The sequence below is a fragment of the Scyliorhinus canicula genome, chromosome 8 (assembly GCF_902713615.1).
Source record: "Scyliorhinus canicula chromosome 8, sScyCan1.1, whole genome shotgun sequence".
Classification (NCBI taxonomy): Eukaryota; Metazoa; Chordata; class Chondrichthyes; order Carcharhiniformes; family Scyliorhinidae; genus Scyliorhinus; species Scyliorhinus canicula.
In genome coordinates, this window is record NC_052153.1 from 185,876,566 (window position 1) to 185,892,853 (window position 16,288).

The following is a 16,288-nucleotide window of genomic DNA, read 5'->3' on the forward strand; positions in this document are numbered from 1 at the left end:
TCACTTCAAGAAATGCAGCAGAGACGTCAAAACCTGGGAGAGCCTTGCTCAGAATCATGGAATCACTGCAGTGCAGATGGAGGCCATTCAGACCATCGGGTCTGCATTGACCCCCCCGAAAGAGCAACCTACCCAGATGCACGCCCCCCACCCACGCCATCCCCATATCCCCATAACCTAACCTGCACATTTCTGGACACTAAGTGGCAATTTAGCAAGGCCAATACACCTAACGCGCACATCTTTGTTCACGGACTCCAGCTTTGCAGCAAATACTGCATGGCCAGCGCTCCAAGCCAACCCACTGCTGGAAACCCACACCATTTGGAGCTTTGCTTTTGTTTAAAATAATCGTGGTCTTCCGTCCAAAGACACAACTCATTCGCGAGTTGACAGAGTACATTTACAACCAGAGTTAAGTGCCTGAACTAAAGCCCTGGGCAACAGTGTGCGTGAGCGTGTGTAGGCTTGAGTGTGTATGTGTGCTGATGGGTTGTATACATCTCCCATCATACACACTGGCCATAAATTAAACAGAAGTGTTTGGAAAGGTCAACGTAAACTTTGCATGGAAAGCGGGAGAGGGAGTTTAGGGGGAAATCGCGAGGACCAGCAGAATGTGAAACAGAAGTCCTGGACGACAAACATCAGGCAGCTATTTACAACCAACCTGGATAGCATGGGTGCAATTATCCGGATAGATTTCAAAGTTGATATCAAGTGGGAATTAGAATATAGAACATGGAACAGTACAGCACAGTACAGGCCCTTCAGCCCACAATGTTGTGCCAACCATTTATCCTAATCTAAGATCAACCTAACCTACACCCCTGCAATTTACTGCTGTCCAGGTGTCTAAGAGTCGCTTAAATGTCCCTAATGACTCAGACTCCACCACCTCTGCTGGCAGTGCATTCCTCACACTCACCACTCTTTGTGTAAAGAACCTACCTCTGACATCTTCCCTGTACTTTCCTCCAATCACCTTAAAATGATTTCCCTTCGTGACAGCCATTTCCACCCTTTTGGAAAAGTCTCTATCCATGCCTCTCATCACCGTGTACACCTCTATCAAGTCAGCTCTCTGCCTTCTTTGCTCCAGTGAGAAATGCCCTAGCTCACTTAGCATTTCTTCATAAGACATGCCCTCCAGTCCAGGCAGCATCCTGGTAAATATTCTCCAAGGCATCCACATCCTTCCTATAATGAGGCGACCAGAACTGGACACAATATTCAAAGTGTGGTCTAACTAGGGTTTTATAAAGCTGCAGCAAAAACCTCACGGCTCTTAAACTCAATCCCTGATGCACCATCAATTTGACTCAAGACACAATTAGGATCCGAACTGTGGCTTTAATCAGCTAGTTGTTAGCCTGGTGGTCGACTGCAGAGTAAGGCCGACCGCCAGGAATGCTGGGTACTTATACCCCACCTCGGAGGTGGGGCCTACTTGCCTCTCGACCAATTGGAGAGCAGTCACATGACTAGTCCCAACCAATCGGACGAGAGGCACATGACCAACCAGAGCCAATGGGGAGCCAGTGCTCTGCACCAATGGCAGAGCTCATATCCATACCACCACAATCCCCCTGTTAATGAAAGCCAACACACCATACGCCTTCTTAACAACCCTATCAACCTGAGTGGCAACTTTGAGGGATCTATGTGTGTGGACCCTAAGATCCCTCTGTTCCTCCACACTTCCAAGAATCCTGCCTTTAACCCTATATTCAGCATTCAAACTCGACCTTCCAAAATGAATCACTTCACATTTATCAAGGTTGAACTCTATCTGCCACTTCTCAGCCCAGCTCTGCATCCTGTCAATGTCCTGTTGTAACCTGCAACAACCCTCAACAACTCCCCCAACCTTTCTGTCATCGGCAAACTTACAAACCCACCCTTCCACTTCCTCATCCAAGCCATTTATAAAAACCACAAAGAGCAGAGGTCCCAGAACAGATCCTTGCGGGACACCACTGGTCACTGACCTCCAGACGGAATACTTTCCATCCACTACCACTCGCTGTCTTTTGGCCAGCCAATTCTGTATCCAGACAGCCACATTTCCTTGTATCCCATGCCCCCTAACTTTCTGAATGAGCCTACCATGGGGAACCTTATCAAATGCCTTACTGAAATCCATATACACCACATCCACTGCCCGGCCTTCATCAATGTGTCTCGTCACAGCCTCAAAGAATTCAGTGAGGCTTGTGAGGCATGACCTGCCCCTGACAAAACCATGCTGACTATCTTTAATCAAACTGTGTTTTTCTAAATAATCATAAATCCTATTTCTCAGAATCCTTTACAATATTTTGCTCACCACAAGACTGATGGGTCTGTAATTCCTAGGGATTTCCCTATTCCCTTTCTTGAACAGGAGAGCAACATTTGCCCTCCAATCATCCGGTACTACTCCAGTCGAGAGCGAGGACGCAAAGATCATCCCCAACAGTGCAGCAATCTCCTCCCTCGCTTCCCGTAGTAACCTTGGGTATATCCTGTCAGGTCCAGGGGATTTATCTACCCTGATGCTTTTCAAAATTTCCAGCACATCCTCCTTCTTAATATCAACCTGTTCGAGTCTATTAACCTGGTTCACACTGTTCACATGAGCAACAAGGTCCCTTTCTCCAGTGAATACTGAAGCAAAATATTCACTTAGGGCCTCCCCCATCTCCTCAGACTCTAGGCACAAGTTCCCTCCACTAGCCCTGATCGGCCCTACTCTCATTCTGATCATCCTCTTATTTCTCACAGAAGTGTAGAATGCCTTGGGGTTTCCCCTCATCCTATCCGCCAGGGCTTTCTCATGCCCCCTTCTAGCTCTCCTCAGTCCATTTTTGAGTTCCTTCCTGGCTACCTTGTAACCCGCTAGAGCCGAGTCAGATCCTTGCTTCCTCATCCTTACATAAGCTTCCTTCTTCCTCTTGACTAGAAGCTCCACTTCTCTTGTCACCCAAGGCTCCTTCACCTCACCATTCCTTCCTCGTCTCAGTGGGACAAAACTATCCAGCACTCGCAGCAAGTGCTCCTTAAACAACCCCCACATTTACTGTTGTGCATTTCCCTGAGAACAATTGTTCCCACTTTATGCTCCTCAGCTCCTGTCTAATAGCAGTATAATTTCCCCTCCCCCAATTAAATACCTTCCCATACTGTGTGTTCCTATCCCTCTCCATGACTATGGTAAAGGTCAAGGAGTTGTGGTCACTGTCACTGAAATGCTCTCCCACCGAGACATCTGACACCTGGCCTGGTTCATTGCCGAGCACCAAAGTCCAATATGGCTTCTCCACTAGTCGGCCTATCTACATATTGAGTCAGGAATCCTTCCTGTACACACCTGACAATATCTGCTCCATCCAAACCATTTGCACTAGGAGGTTCCAGTCATAATTGGGGAAGTTGAAGTCACCCATGACAACAACGCTGTTACTTCTGCTGCGAGTTTCCCGGTGCTCGGCCCAGCGAGGCCGGCAACGCTATTCAACATTAATTGGTCCACTTCACAAGGTCTCACAGGCCGTAAATGAAGGCTCGCCAGCTGATTCGCAGAGGGGCCGCGCTCGCCAGCATCACCCCCATCCCCTCGCTAACAGTGTCGAGCAGTTTAAACGGCACTTACACAGCCAGCCCCACGCCTGGGAGGCTCCTTGATGAGGTGGAGGCCAAGAGGGATGTCCTGTTCCCCCAGGGGTCCCAAAGGGTGAGCCACAGGGCACCCAGTGCTGCCTGGGATGAGGTGGTGAGGCCATGAGCTAGAGCAGTCTGACCAGGAGGATGGCCTCCAGTGTCGTAAGAAGGTCAATGGTCTACACCAGGCACACGGGTGAATTGACACCAATGCCACCCCACCCCCATTCAAAGACCTTTCCGCCTCCACCCGAGCATCCACACCCTCAACCCTCCCTTCACCTCCCTTCATCCGCCCCCCCCACCCAACCTTTCCTTCACATCCCCCTCCACAACTGTGAGCCACGCGTGTGGCTAATGATGTCTTCCCTGTGTCTCCACAGGCAAAACCCTCCCAAAATCAGCGGGAGAGGGTCCAGACTGCCGGAGGGGTGCTAGACATAGGAATCCTTACCTCCTTCGAGGAACGGGCCCTGGAGGTGAGGGGGGATGGCCGAGGACAGAGAGTCACCAATGTGGAGGTTGGCGGCTGCCACAGAGGTGAGGATCCACCGGGCCCCACCCGGAGGACCTGTCACGCGAGTTCTTATTGTCACATGTCCATTCTCCCACAGGTCCTCCAGCCGACGGCGCTGGTTCATGCAGGATTACCCCCTCCCCTGCCTCCCAGGACAACACCTCGGAGGAGAGCGCCGAGGATGTCACAGTCAGTGCGTCACAGCTGTTATCCCCGCCCTCCACTCGGGTAGATACACACACCTCAGTGGGAAATGTTAAGTGGTCAGGCTTCTGGGGCACAATCGGGTGATGATGATGCAGATCAGGTGCAGGCAGGACCCCCCCCAGGTGAGACAGCAGTCAGAGGGCTGCTGGATCCCAGGTCGCAGCTGGGTGCCAGCCTGATGCCGAGCCTCTGGAAGTGTGTTATCCGGGGCTGATGGAGCTGTTTAGGTTGCGGCTGATGTCAGCTTCACTCCAGCAGGCCCATAGCCGCTTGGAGGAGTCACAGAGGCTCCAGGCGCAGGATATGTCGCCGGCAGCGCGGGGGCACTGAGGCCAACACTGCTAGGGTGGCGACCGCAGTGAAGAGCCTGGTGCACGATGTTGGCAGCATGAGTGAAGGTGTCCAAGGCATGGTGCAGTCGGTGACGGCCATGGCTGAGGTTCTTGGTCGAATGTCCGACTCACTAGGGGACGTGACCCAGTACCAGGTTGACCGTGATGTGGTTGTCTGGGACATGTCCCGGTCTCAGTTGGGAATGGCCAGGGCATGGCAGAGTTTGTCCCAGTCGCAGGTCTGCATTGCTGAGGCGCTGCAGAACATGTCCCAATCACTGAGGAGTACCTCCAAGGGCGTCCACACCTTGGTGTAGATATTGGGGAGCCGCCAGGGCTGGCAGAGCCAGATGATGCAGGGGCAGCAGGGGGCTCGAACCAGGTGCCCTCCGTCCCGAGGTGAACCCCAGGGCCCTCTGGGAGGAGGGGGCGCTGAGTGCCATCCTGGACCTGTCCCATGGAATGGCCACTGTGGCCACCAGCTCTCCTGAGGCTCTTTGTCTGTGAGCAAAGATGGCTACTCACCTCTTCGGCTCTCAGCTGAAGCCCTGCTGCCAGTTTCACGGTTTTCAAAAGGCGCACTAATGTGTGCCAACGTGACCACTTTCTGGGAAGGCCCATTTTTACATAGATTTTACATAGAATTTACAGTGCAGAAGGAGGCCATTTGGCCCATCGAGGCTGCACCGGCTCTTGGAAAGAGAACCCTACCCCCTATCCAAGGTCAACACCTCCACCCTATCCCCATTACTCAGTAACCCCACCCAACATTAAGGGCAATTTTGGACACCAAGGGCAATTTATCATGGCCAATCCACCTAACCCGCACATCTTTGGACTGTGGGAGGAAACCGGAGCACCCGGAGGAAACCCACGCACACACGGGGAGGTAGTGCAGACTCCGCACAGACAGTGACCCAAGCCAGAATCGAACCTGGGACCCTGGAGCTGTGAAGCAATTGTGCTATCCACAAGGCTACCGTGCTGCCCATGAATCATGGGAGGCTACTGGATATGTGGTGGCTCTCATTAATTGTATGGAAATAAGGCTCAAGTGGTGATAATGGTTTCTTGCCACGCTACGGCGACATCCCGATTTAGCCTACGGGAGCGGGCCTGTTGCATCACAAAGCCTCCGCAATGCCATCCGAGATGCCAAGAGAGAGTATCAAACCAAGCTAGAGTCACAGACCAGCGTTACAGACTCTCGGCGGTTGTTTCAAAACCTAAACAACATAACGGGCTACCAAGCGTAGCCGAGCAGTATCTCCGGCAGCAGCGCACCCCTCCCCGATGAACTTAATGCATTCTCTGCCCGGTTCCAGCAGGAAACCATGAATCCGCTGTAGAGTGTCCCAGCAGCCCATAACTCACCCATACCCACCATCACAGCTTCCGAAGTCAGAACAGCCTTCCTGAAAGTGAACCCACGGAAGGTGACGGGCCCGGAGGGGATCCCTGGTCGTGCACTCAAGAGCCTGCGCGGTCCAGCGGGCAGAGATGTTCGCGGACATCTTCAACCTGTCCCTACTCCGCTCCGAGGTCCCCAACTGCTTCAAGAAGACCACCATCATACCGGTGCCAAAGAAGAAGCAGGCAACGTGCCTCAATGACTACCGTCCGGTGGCCCTGACTTCAATCATAATGAAATGCTTCCAGAGGTTGGTCATGAGGCACATCACCTCCATACTCCCGGAACGCCTTGATCCACTGCAATTTGCATATCGCCGCAATTGGACCACAGCAGACACCATCTCCCTGGCCCTACACTCATCCCGAGAGCATCTCGACAATAAGGACTCCTACGTCAGAGTCCTATTTATTGACTACAGCTCCGCCTTCAACACCATAATCCCAGCCAAACTCATATCAAAGCTCCAAAACCTAGGACTTGGCTCCTCCCTTTGCAACTGGATCCTCGACTTTCTGACCCACAGATTACAATCGGTAATAATAAACAACAACACCTCCTCCCCAATAGTCCTCAATACTGGGGCCTCGCAAAGCTGCGTACTTAGCCTCCTACTATACTCCCTGTACACACACGACTGCGGGGCAAAATTTGGTTCCAATTCCATCCAAGTTTGCTGACGATATGACCATAGTGGGCCGGATCTCGAATAACGACGAATCAGAATACAGGAGGGAGATAGAGAACCCCGTGGAGTGGTTCAGCGACAACAATCTCTCCCTCAATGCCAGCAAAACTAAAGAGCTGGTCATTGACTTCAAGAAACAAAGTACTGTGCACACCCCTGTCAGCATCAACGGGGCCGAGGTGGCGATGGTTAGCAGCTTCAAATTCCTCGGGGCCCATATCTCCAAAAATCTGCCCTGGTTCACCCACGTTGATGCTACCACCAAGAAAGCGCAACAGCTTCCTTAGGAAACTACGGAAATTCGGCATGTCCACATTAACTCATTCCAACTTTTACAGATGCACCATAGAAAGCATCCTATCTGGCTGCATCCCAGCCTGGTATGGCAACTGCTCGGCCCAAGACTGCAAGAAACTTCAGAGAGTCGTGAACACAGCCCAGTCCATCACACAAACCTACTTCCCATCCATTGACTCCATCTACACCTCCTGCTGCCTGGGGAAAGCGGGCAGCATAATCAAGGATCCCTCCCACCCGGCTTACCCACTCTTCCAATTTCTTCCATCGGGCAGGAGATACAGAAGTCTGAGAACATGCACGAACAGACTCAAAAGCAGCTTCTTCCCCACTGTCACCAGACTCCTAAATGACCCTCTTATGGACTGACCTCATTAACACTACACCCCTGTATGCTTCACCTGATGCCGGTGTTTATGTCGTTACATTGTATACCTTGTGTTGCCCTATTATGTATTTTCTTTTCTTTTGATGTATTTAATGATCTGTTGAGCTGTTCGCAGAAAAATACTTTTCACTCTACTTTGGTATGCATGACAATAAACAAACCCAATCCATTTTATGTTATTTACACACAGCTGCAGTTTTAAGTCCTTGTACACGGCAGTAATTTGTACACAGCCCTAGTTTTTAAGGTGCGTGTACACGGGTTTAGTTTTAAGGTACTTGTACCCGGGCCTAGCTTTCAGGCCTCTGTTGTCCATTGCGAACATAATAAGAACTTTTACTGCGGCTGTTCTATGTTTGTAAACGGATCCTTTGGCATGGGTCCACAAATCTTCCGACATCCACGAGTGCAACATCAATCAAAATTAAATCTTGGATCTCGTTCTGCTGGGGCCGCTTAAATGTATTCGTAAAGCGTTTCCAAACAGAATGACCCCACCTAACCTTCTTTCTTTTGGGGATTGGGAGCCCTGGAGGAGGGGTGAGTAAGGGGGGTTTGAATAGAAAAGGCTCACGCAGAACCAATGAGATTGGCTTTCCATTCCAGGTTTTATTCCAGGATAAGTTGGCACCAAAAGAAAAAATGCTGGAAAATCTCAGCAGGTCCAGATGACCCTTTATCAAAGCCATTCAGATAAGAACATAAGAACTAGGAGCAGGAGTAGGCCATCTGGCCCCTCGAGCCTGCTCCACCATTCAACGAGATCATGGCTGATCTTTTGTGGACTCAGCTCCACTTTCCGGCCTGAACACCATAACCCTTAATCCCTTTATTCTATCTATTTTTACCTTAAAAACATTTAATTGAGGAGCCTCAACTGCTTCACTGGGCAAGGAATTCCATGGGCGCGATTCTCCGCACTCACGACGGGGCGGAGAATAGCGGGCGGCGCAAATCATTACGGCGACGCTGGTCCGACACCCTCCCGCTATTCTCCACCCCCGGCCCACGCCCGCCCCCTGACACGAATCGCTGCTCGCCGTTTTTTTACGGCGAGCAGCGATTCTCCCCTGGCCGATGGGCCGATTTCCAAGGCCTTTACGGCCGTTTTAACGAATTTGAATACACCTGCTATACCAGTTCGTGAAAACGGCCGCAAAGTGCCGTTCTGCACAACCATTCCACCGATTGGCACGGCCGCACCACGGCCGTGCCAAGGATGGCATGGTCCCGCGATCGGTGCCCACCAGGTGTGGTTGCCGCCAGGTGTGGTTGCCGCCGGCGTGAACAGGTCGGGAACGGCAGGCCGCTTGGCCCATCCAGGCCGAAGTATCGCGGGTCGCCGTGAAAAACGGCGACCCGCGATTCTCCGAGCGGCGTGTCGCAAAATGCGACACGCCATTTTGGGGGGGGGGGTGGCAGAATCGCGGGGGGTGCCAGAGCGGCCCTCCCGCGATTCCCCCACCCTGCCTGGGCAGCGGAGAATCGCGCCCCATAGATTCCCTGCAGTGCAGAAGGAAGCCATTCGGTCCAGCGAGTCTTCACCGAGCCTACCGAGGCCCGCTCCCCCGCCCTATCCCCATAGCCCCACCTAACGTGCACATCTTTGGACTGTGGGAGGAAACCGGAGCACCCGGAGGAAACGCACACACGGGAAGAACGTGCAAACTCCACACAGACAGTCCCCCGAGGCCGGAATCGAACCCGGGTCCCTGGAGCTGCGAGGCCCCACTACTAACCACTGTGCCGCCCCGTTCTTCCCCTCACAAGCTGCTGCAAGGTAGAAGAATGACAGGATGAAATTCATATCTTTAGTATTACTTGACTGCTCAGGTATTATACAAGGCTAGATTTCAATTTCAGCATTGTCTCAACACAAACTCTGATGAACAGTCATCAACCTGAAACGTTACCCCGGAAGTTATCACATTGCCCCTGCCCGGATGCTTACCAATCTAATATCTGACAGGCCATCAGCATTAATAAATCTTTCACAATCGTTCAATGTTGTTTAAACAAAATGATAGAATGATTTGGCACAGAACGAGGCCATTTGGCCCAAAGTTTTAGAACGTTTTCGACAGACAAAGTCTGCTGCATATTTTACATTTCGGAACCACGTGCCAGAGATGACACTAGTTTTCTATTTGGGCAACAGGTTTTGTTCATCGTCATGGCCAAAACCAGGGATCTCCCTCACTCTGACCTGCCTTTGGCGTGGGTTGGAAGGACTTGCAGGCTCAACCCTGTGTGGCCACAATACGAACTCACCTTCTTTGGCCATCAAGTCCGAAGGTGGGACTTGAAGCCAGAGTTTCTGGGGTTGAAGCCTGGACACTACCCACTGCACCATGACATACTAGATTCAGTAGGAAGTGTTTAATATTGTTGCATAGTAAAATGAAGGGTCATCTATGGAGGGAGCCCTCGCAAAACAACCACTGCCCCTGGTTACAGCAAATTCTTCAGAAATTCTTCCAGGAATTCGGTAGCTAAGGTTGTAAATCACTCACAACCAGCGAAAAAACAAAAACCCTTGCACACTCTGCTTTTTGTCTTACCGTTTTACCAACAAACGCAGGGCGAGGTGGAAGTTCACATTGATCCCCTACCAACCTGGGCGTTGAGATGACACGCCCAAATGATTATGCCCATCGCTCTTTTAACAATCAGAAATGCATTGTTCATAGAATTTACAGTGCCGAAGGAGGCCATTCGGCCCATCGAGTCTGCACCGGCTCTTGGAAAGAGCACCCTACCCAAGCCCACCGCCCCACCCTATCCCCATAACCCAGTTACCCTGCCCAACACTAAGGGCAATTTTGGACACCAAGGGTAATTTATCATGGCCAATCCACCTAACCTGCACATCTTTGGACTGTGGGAGGAAACCGGAGCACCCGGGGAGAATGACCAACAGACAGTGACCCAAGCCGGGATCGAACCTGGGACGCTGGAGCTGTGAAGCAATTGTGCTAATTCCCGATGCGCCAAATGTGGCTAATGTCGAATGCAGTGGACAACATTGCCAAAACACCTCAGCTGGAGCGAGGGTCAATCACACCGGTGGCTCATTCCATCCAGGCTACAAAACAATAAGGCCCGAAGAAAAATCCAGAGGCGTGGCAGGCCGCAAATATGTAATTGGCACACCTGCGAGGTTCCTTCGTGGAAACCTAATATTTTTATTCAAAATAATTCTGATTCCGCAGATTAAAATGTAAGTAAGGTTGGGTCTTTGTCAAGGTTCCCAGAAAGGACTTTCAGCAATCCGTAGCCCATTCCCACATTATCTCGTCCACTCCAACCAGCTTTTTAGTAATTGTGAGGCGAAAAGATGGATTAACTCTTGAGGGAATGCAGCGAGGGCTCATAGAACATAGAACATTACAGCGCAGTACGGGCCCTTCGGCCCTCGATGTTGTGCCGACCCGTGAAACCATCTGAAGCCTATCTGACCTACACTATTCCATTTTCATCCATATGTCTATCCAGTGACCACTTAAATGCCCTTAAATTTGGCGAGTCTACTATTGTTGCAGGCAGGGCGTTCCACACCCCTACTACTCTCTGAATAAAGAAACTGCCTCTGACATCTGTTCTATATCTACCACCCCTCAATTTAAAGCTATGTCCTCTTGTGTTGGTCATCACCATCCGAGGAAAAAGACTCTCACTGTCCACCCTATCTAACCCTCTGACTATCTTATATGTCTCTATTAAGTCACCTCTCAGCCTTCTCCTCTCTAACGAAAACAACCTCAAGTCCCTCAGCCTTTCCTCGTAAGACCTTCCCTCCATACCAGGCAACATCCTAGTAAATCTCGTCTGAACCCTTTCCAAAGCTTCCACATCCTTCCTATAATGTGGTGACCAGAACTGCACGCAGTAGTCCAGGAGCGGCCGCACCAGAGTTATGTACAGCTGCAGCATGACCTTGTGGTTCCGAAACTCAATCCCCCTGCTTATAAAGGCTAGCACACCATATGCCTTCTTAACAGCCCTATTAACCTGGGTGGCAACTTTCAGGGATTTATGTACCTGGATGCCGAGATCTCTCTGTTCATCTACACTACCAAGAATCTTGCCATTAGCCCAGTACTCTGCATTCCTGTTACTCCTTCCAAAGTGAACCACCTCGCACTTTTCCGCATTAAACTCCATCTGCCACCTCTCAGCCCAGCTCTGCAGCTTATCTATGTCCCTCTGTAACCTGCAAACATCCTTCAGCACTATCCACAACTCCACCGACCTTCGTGTCATCTGCAGCATCTGCATCCTTCGCAGTAACCAGCCATCAATCGAATTCTTGACTGAAGAAAAAAAAGCAGGGGGTTGGGAGTTGAGAGCTAAAATTGGGTTCCTCTTTTTTGGCAGCTTAATCCAAGGGATTGGCTAATGTATCAGATGTAGCTCCTGGAGTGACAATATCCGTCCCGAGTCAGAAGGCTGTGGGCTTCACTCCCCGTTTGAGAGGCGGGCAGTACTGAGGGAATGCTGGACTCTATGAGTTGCTAAACTGAGGCACTGTCTGCACTCTCAAAACCAGCAGAGTTCTAACCAACATCATGGCTAAAATTGATCCCTCACCTGATGTAACATAAAACCAGATTACCTGCCCATTTATTTCACTGCCTTTGGGGGGGGAGGGGGGGGGGGGGGGGGATCTTGCTGAACACAAATTGGCTGCTACCCGATGTTCAAAAAGTTGTCAAAAGTGAAGGCATTTCACATGTACTCTCATGGTCACAAGGAGATTTAGAGATGTCCAGAGATTATGTAAGGTGCCGTAGAAATGTATTACTGATGTCTTGTTTGAGGTTTGTGACTTTGATTTATGCTCACATTGCTTAAACTGCTCTTGAATATCCGGCCATGCCAGGACTTAACAAAATATCTGATAACATCAGTCTACTGGCCTGTTTCCATTTACCCTGTAGTCAGGCGATAAGCAGTGAGGACAGACAATGGTTGTTTGATCACGAGGCTCATAGATGTCCAGCATAAATAGTCCCGAGGGATGAAATCAGTGTTGTTCAAATGTCAAAGCATTTTTTAAAATTGAGTTTCCCCTCCTCACATGTTTCCAGTGTGTGGGACTGAGAAGTAGAGATAAGCACGCACACACTAACATGTGAGCAGGAACTCACCCACGCTTACATATACATGCCCACACATATGCTCACATGAAAGCACACGCACATTTGCACTCACAGACTTGCACACTCGCATGCACACGCACATTAACATGTGAGCAAAAACACACACATGCCCACACACATGCTGAAAGCTCAAACATACGTGCACGCACACACACAAACACACGTTCTCTCACACGCCCTCAAACTCACATGTGCTCACACACAATCTCTCACACACATACACAACAGAATCACACACACAACAGAATTACACACACACACACTTAGATGGATCATTCAATGGAGTTTATTGCACTGTTGCCAAATGAACATACCTTGCTACTGATCACCTCACTTTGAATAAATGCAACTATTTCAGAGTGGAGGAGCAGTTAAATTGGTAGCTGACGTGCAGGCAAGTCACATGGAACAATTAACGAGCCAGATCATGTTGACGTGGCCGAATTAAATAAAACAACAAGGGAAAGGACAAGTCTTGGCCTTCTCGCTGCTGTGGACCCTTCACCCCACCTCCCCGGTGGAATCTGCAAACACTCTCCATCGTGCTTAATTGAACAGAGTTGACCACCACAGTGCAAACCATTACCTTGTGAGGTGAAAGGTCACCCCAAACAGACACCAATTGAACGGGCTTCAGCGAATCCTGGCTTTTAGCTGATTCCAGCATCTTTTGGCTTGTGAAAGGATCTTATGGCGTTTTGATGTTAGCCACAACCTCGATTTGATCATCATCTATATCGTAAAATGCTTATGGCCAGACTTCTTCGATTAATTCCTGGCCATAACTTTCACCCTCAATCAGCCTAATTGACCATGCAACACGTCCACTAATCTCAACTTCTACAGCTCGGTCCCGCTGTGTGGGACCATGTCCAATCCACGCCGGCGGGACTGGCTAGAAACCAGGCGGCCGCTCGGCCAATCGGGGCCCGGAGAATTGCCAGGGGAGCCGCTGCCAACGGCCCCCGACCGGCGTGGCGTGAATCCTGCCCCCGTCCGCAAACCGGCGCTGGAGAATACTGCAGCCGGCGTCGGGGCGGGATTTAGGCTGCCCTCCAGGGATTCTCCGACCTGGCAGGGGGGGTCGGAGAATCCCGTCACCCCCCCTCCGCCATTCCCACCCGCCAATAACGGGGGCCAACCCCCAAATGCGCACTTTCAAAGTTTTCACAGTCTGAAGGAACTCGGTCAGGTCACCCCATAGCCTTCTTTCTTTCAGCTGTAAAGAGTCCCGGCCTGTCATGGTGAAGCATAGAACATAGAACAGTACAGCACAGAACAGGCCCTTCGGCCCTCAATGTTGTGCCGAGCATTGTCCGAAACCAAGATCAAGCTATCCAACTCCGTCAAGTGCTCCATGTGCCTATACAATAACCTCTTGAAAGTTCCTAAAGTGTCCGCTTCCACTATCACAGCAGGCAGTCCATTCCACAGCCTAACCATTCTCTGAGTAAAGAACCTACCTCGGACATCCCTCCTATATCTCCCACCCTGAATCTTATAGTTATGCCCCCTTGTAACAGCTACATCCACCGAAGGAAATAGTCTCTGAACGTCCACTCTATCTATCCCCCTCATCATCTTATAAACCTCTATTAAGTCGCCTCTCATCCTCCTTCGCTCCAAAGAGAAAAGCCCTAGCTCCCTCAACCTTTCCTCAGAAGACCTACCCTCCAATCCAGGCAAATCTCCTTTGCACCCTTTCCAATGCTTCCACATCCTTCCTATAATGAGGTGACCAGAACTGCACACAATACTCCAAATGTGGTCTCACCAGGGTCATGTATAGTTGCAGCATAACCCCGCAGCTCTTAAACTCAAGCCACCTGTTAATAAACGCTAACACGCTGTCAGCCTTCTTCACGGCTCTATCCACTTGAGTGGCAACCTTCGGAGATCTGTGGACATGAACCCCAAGGTCTCTCTGTTCCTCCATATTCCTCAGAACCCTGCCGTTGACCCTGTAATCCGCATTCAAATTTGTACGACCAAAATGAATCACCTCGCACTTATCAGGGTTAAACTCCATCTGCCATTTTTCGGGCCAGCTCTGCATCCTATCAATGTCTCTTTGCAGCTGACAACAGCCCTCCACCTCATCCACTACTCCACCAATCTTGGTGTCATCAGCAAATTTACTGACCCGCCCAGTTCTCAGTTCTGCTATCATCCTTTTGAAACTGCTCTGCATCTACCCCAACGCCTCAGTGTGCTTTTGATTGCATGTAAACTAGAACTGTGCATAGGACGCCGAGAGGACTTTTATATTGAAGCACGAGTGACGCAAAAACACCATATGAGAGTCCGCAAGCCAAGGATCTTCTACTCAAAACATAGGAAGAATGAAATCTGAATGAAGAGGTTGGAGTACTTACAGTTTGGGCTTCGTGGCCAGAGGCGGTGGCTCCTTTGCTGGAGAGGGTAGTGTGGCCACAGACTGCGTGAGCTGCCCTCGGTTTGGTCCATTCATTTGATGGCTGGGGGAGTTACCATTGGGTATCTTCTCTACGGCATTGAGTTGCAGCTGGAAGGCGGCTACATTGGGTTTGATCTCAAAACTGTTCACCTGAACAGGATCAACCGTGGTCTTCACAGGCAATTCTAACAAACTAATTTCAGTCTGAGGCAGCGGGCTAAGATTATCGACAGAACCAATCCCATTGTTTGAAGTAACTTCCTTTCCTGCAGAGAGAGACAGACAGAGAGTGGAGTTAGATGGATTTGCCTCATTATACACCATCTGCCAGATTTTGGCCCACTCACATAGCTTGTTTATGTCTCTTTGCAGATCCTTTACGTCTTCCTCACAAGTTACTTGCCTATCTAACTTTGTGCCGTCAACCAATTTAGCGACTATACATTTGGTCTCTTCATGCAAGTCATTAAATAAGTTGTAAATAGCTGAGGCCCGAGCACTAATCCCTGTGGCACTTCACTCATTACATTGCCCCATTTATGCATACTCTTAGCTTCCTGTTACCTAACTAATCCTTTATTTATGAGAATACGTTACCCGGTGAGCTCTGATTTGATGTGATGCCTTGTCAAATGCCTTCTGGAAATCTAAGCACACCACATCTACAGGTTCCCCTTTATCCACAAACTCTAATAAATTAGTAACACATGATTTCCCTTTTCTAAAACCATGTTAACTGCTTTACTGCATTGAGATGTTCTCAGTGCCCTATCATAACCTCCTTAATAATAGATTCCAGTACTTTCCATCTGACAGATATTAAGCTACTTGTTCCACAGTTTCCTGCTTTCTGTCTCCCTCCTTTCTTGAAGAAAAGAGTCACAGTCGCCATTTTCCGATCTGATGGGACCTTTCCAGAATCAAAGGAATTTTGGAAAATTAAAACCAAGGCATCAACTTTCTCAGCAGTCACTTCTGTGAAGACCCCAGGATGAAGCCCATTGGGACCTGGGGAATTTGCCGATTTTCGTTTGAATGATTGTCGCAGTACCCTTTCCCTGGTGATTGTAATTGTTTTCAATTCCTCCCTTTCACCTCCTGATTCACAATTCACAATTCTCACTATTCTCTGCAGTAAAGGCAGTAAGTATCTGTCTAATTCATCCACCATTTGCTTATTTTCCATTAATTCCCCACACTCTCTCTCTCTGGTTGATTGATGCCCCCT

The 16,288-nt window shown here is 49.9% G+C and overlaps 1 protein-coding gene across 7 annotated transcripts in view; it reads right to left on the bottom strand.

The window, feature by feature from the left end:
* palld (palladin, cytoskeletal associated protein) overlaps nucleotides 1–16,288 on the bottom strand; it is a 499,404-nt gene that overhangs the window by 196,088 nt on the left and 287,028 nt on the right. For all 7 annotated transcript variants that reach the window (XM_038805828.1, XM_038805826.1, XM_038805829.1 and 4 more), the window contains one exon: nucleotides 15,020–15,326. In XM_038805828.1, the coding sequence (XP_038661756.1) occupies nucleotides 15,020–15,326 (307 nt within the window). The remainder of the gene's footprint in view (nucleotides 1–15,019; nucleotides 15,327–16,288) is intronic.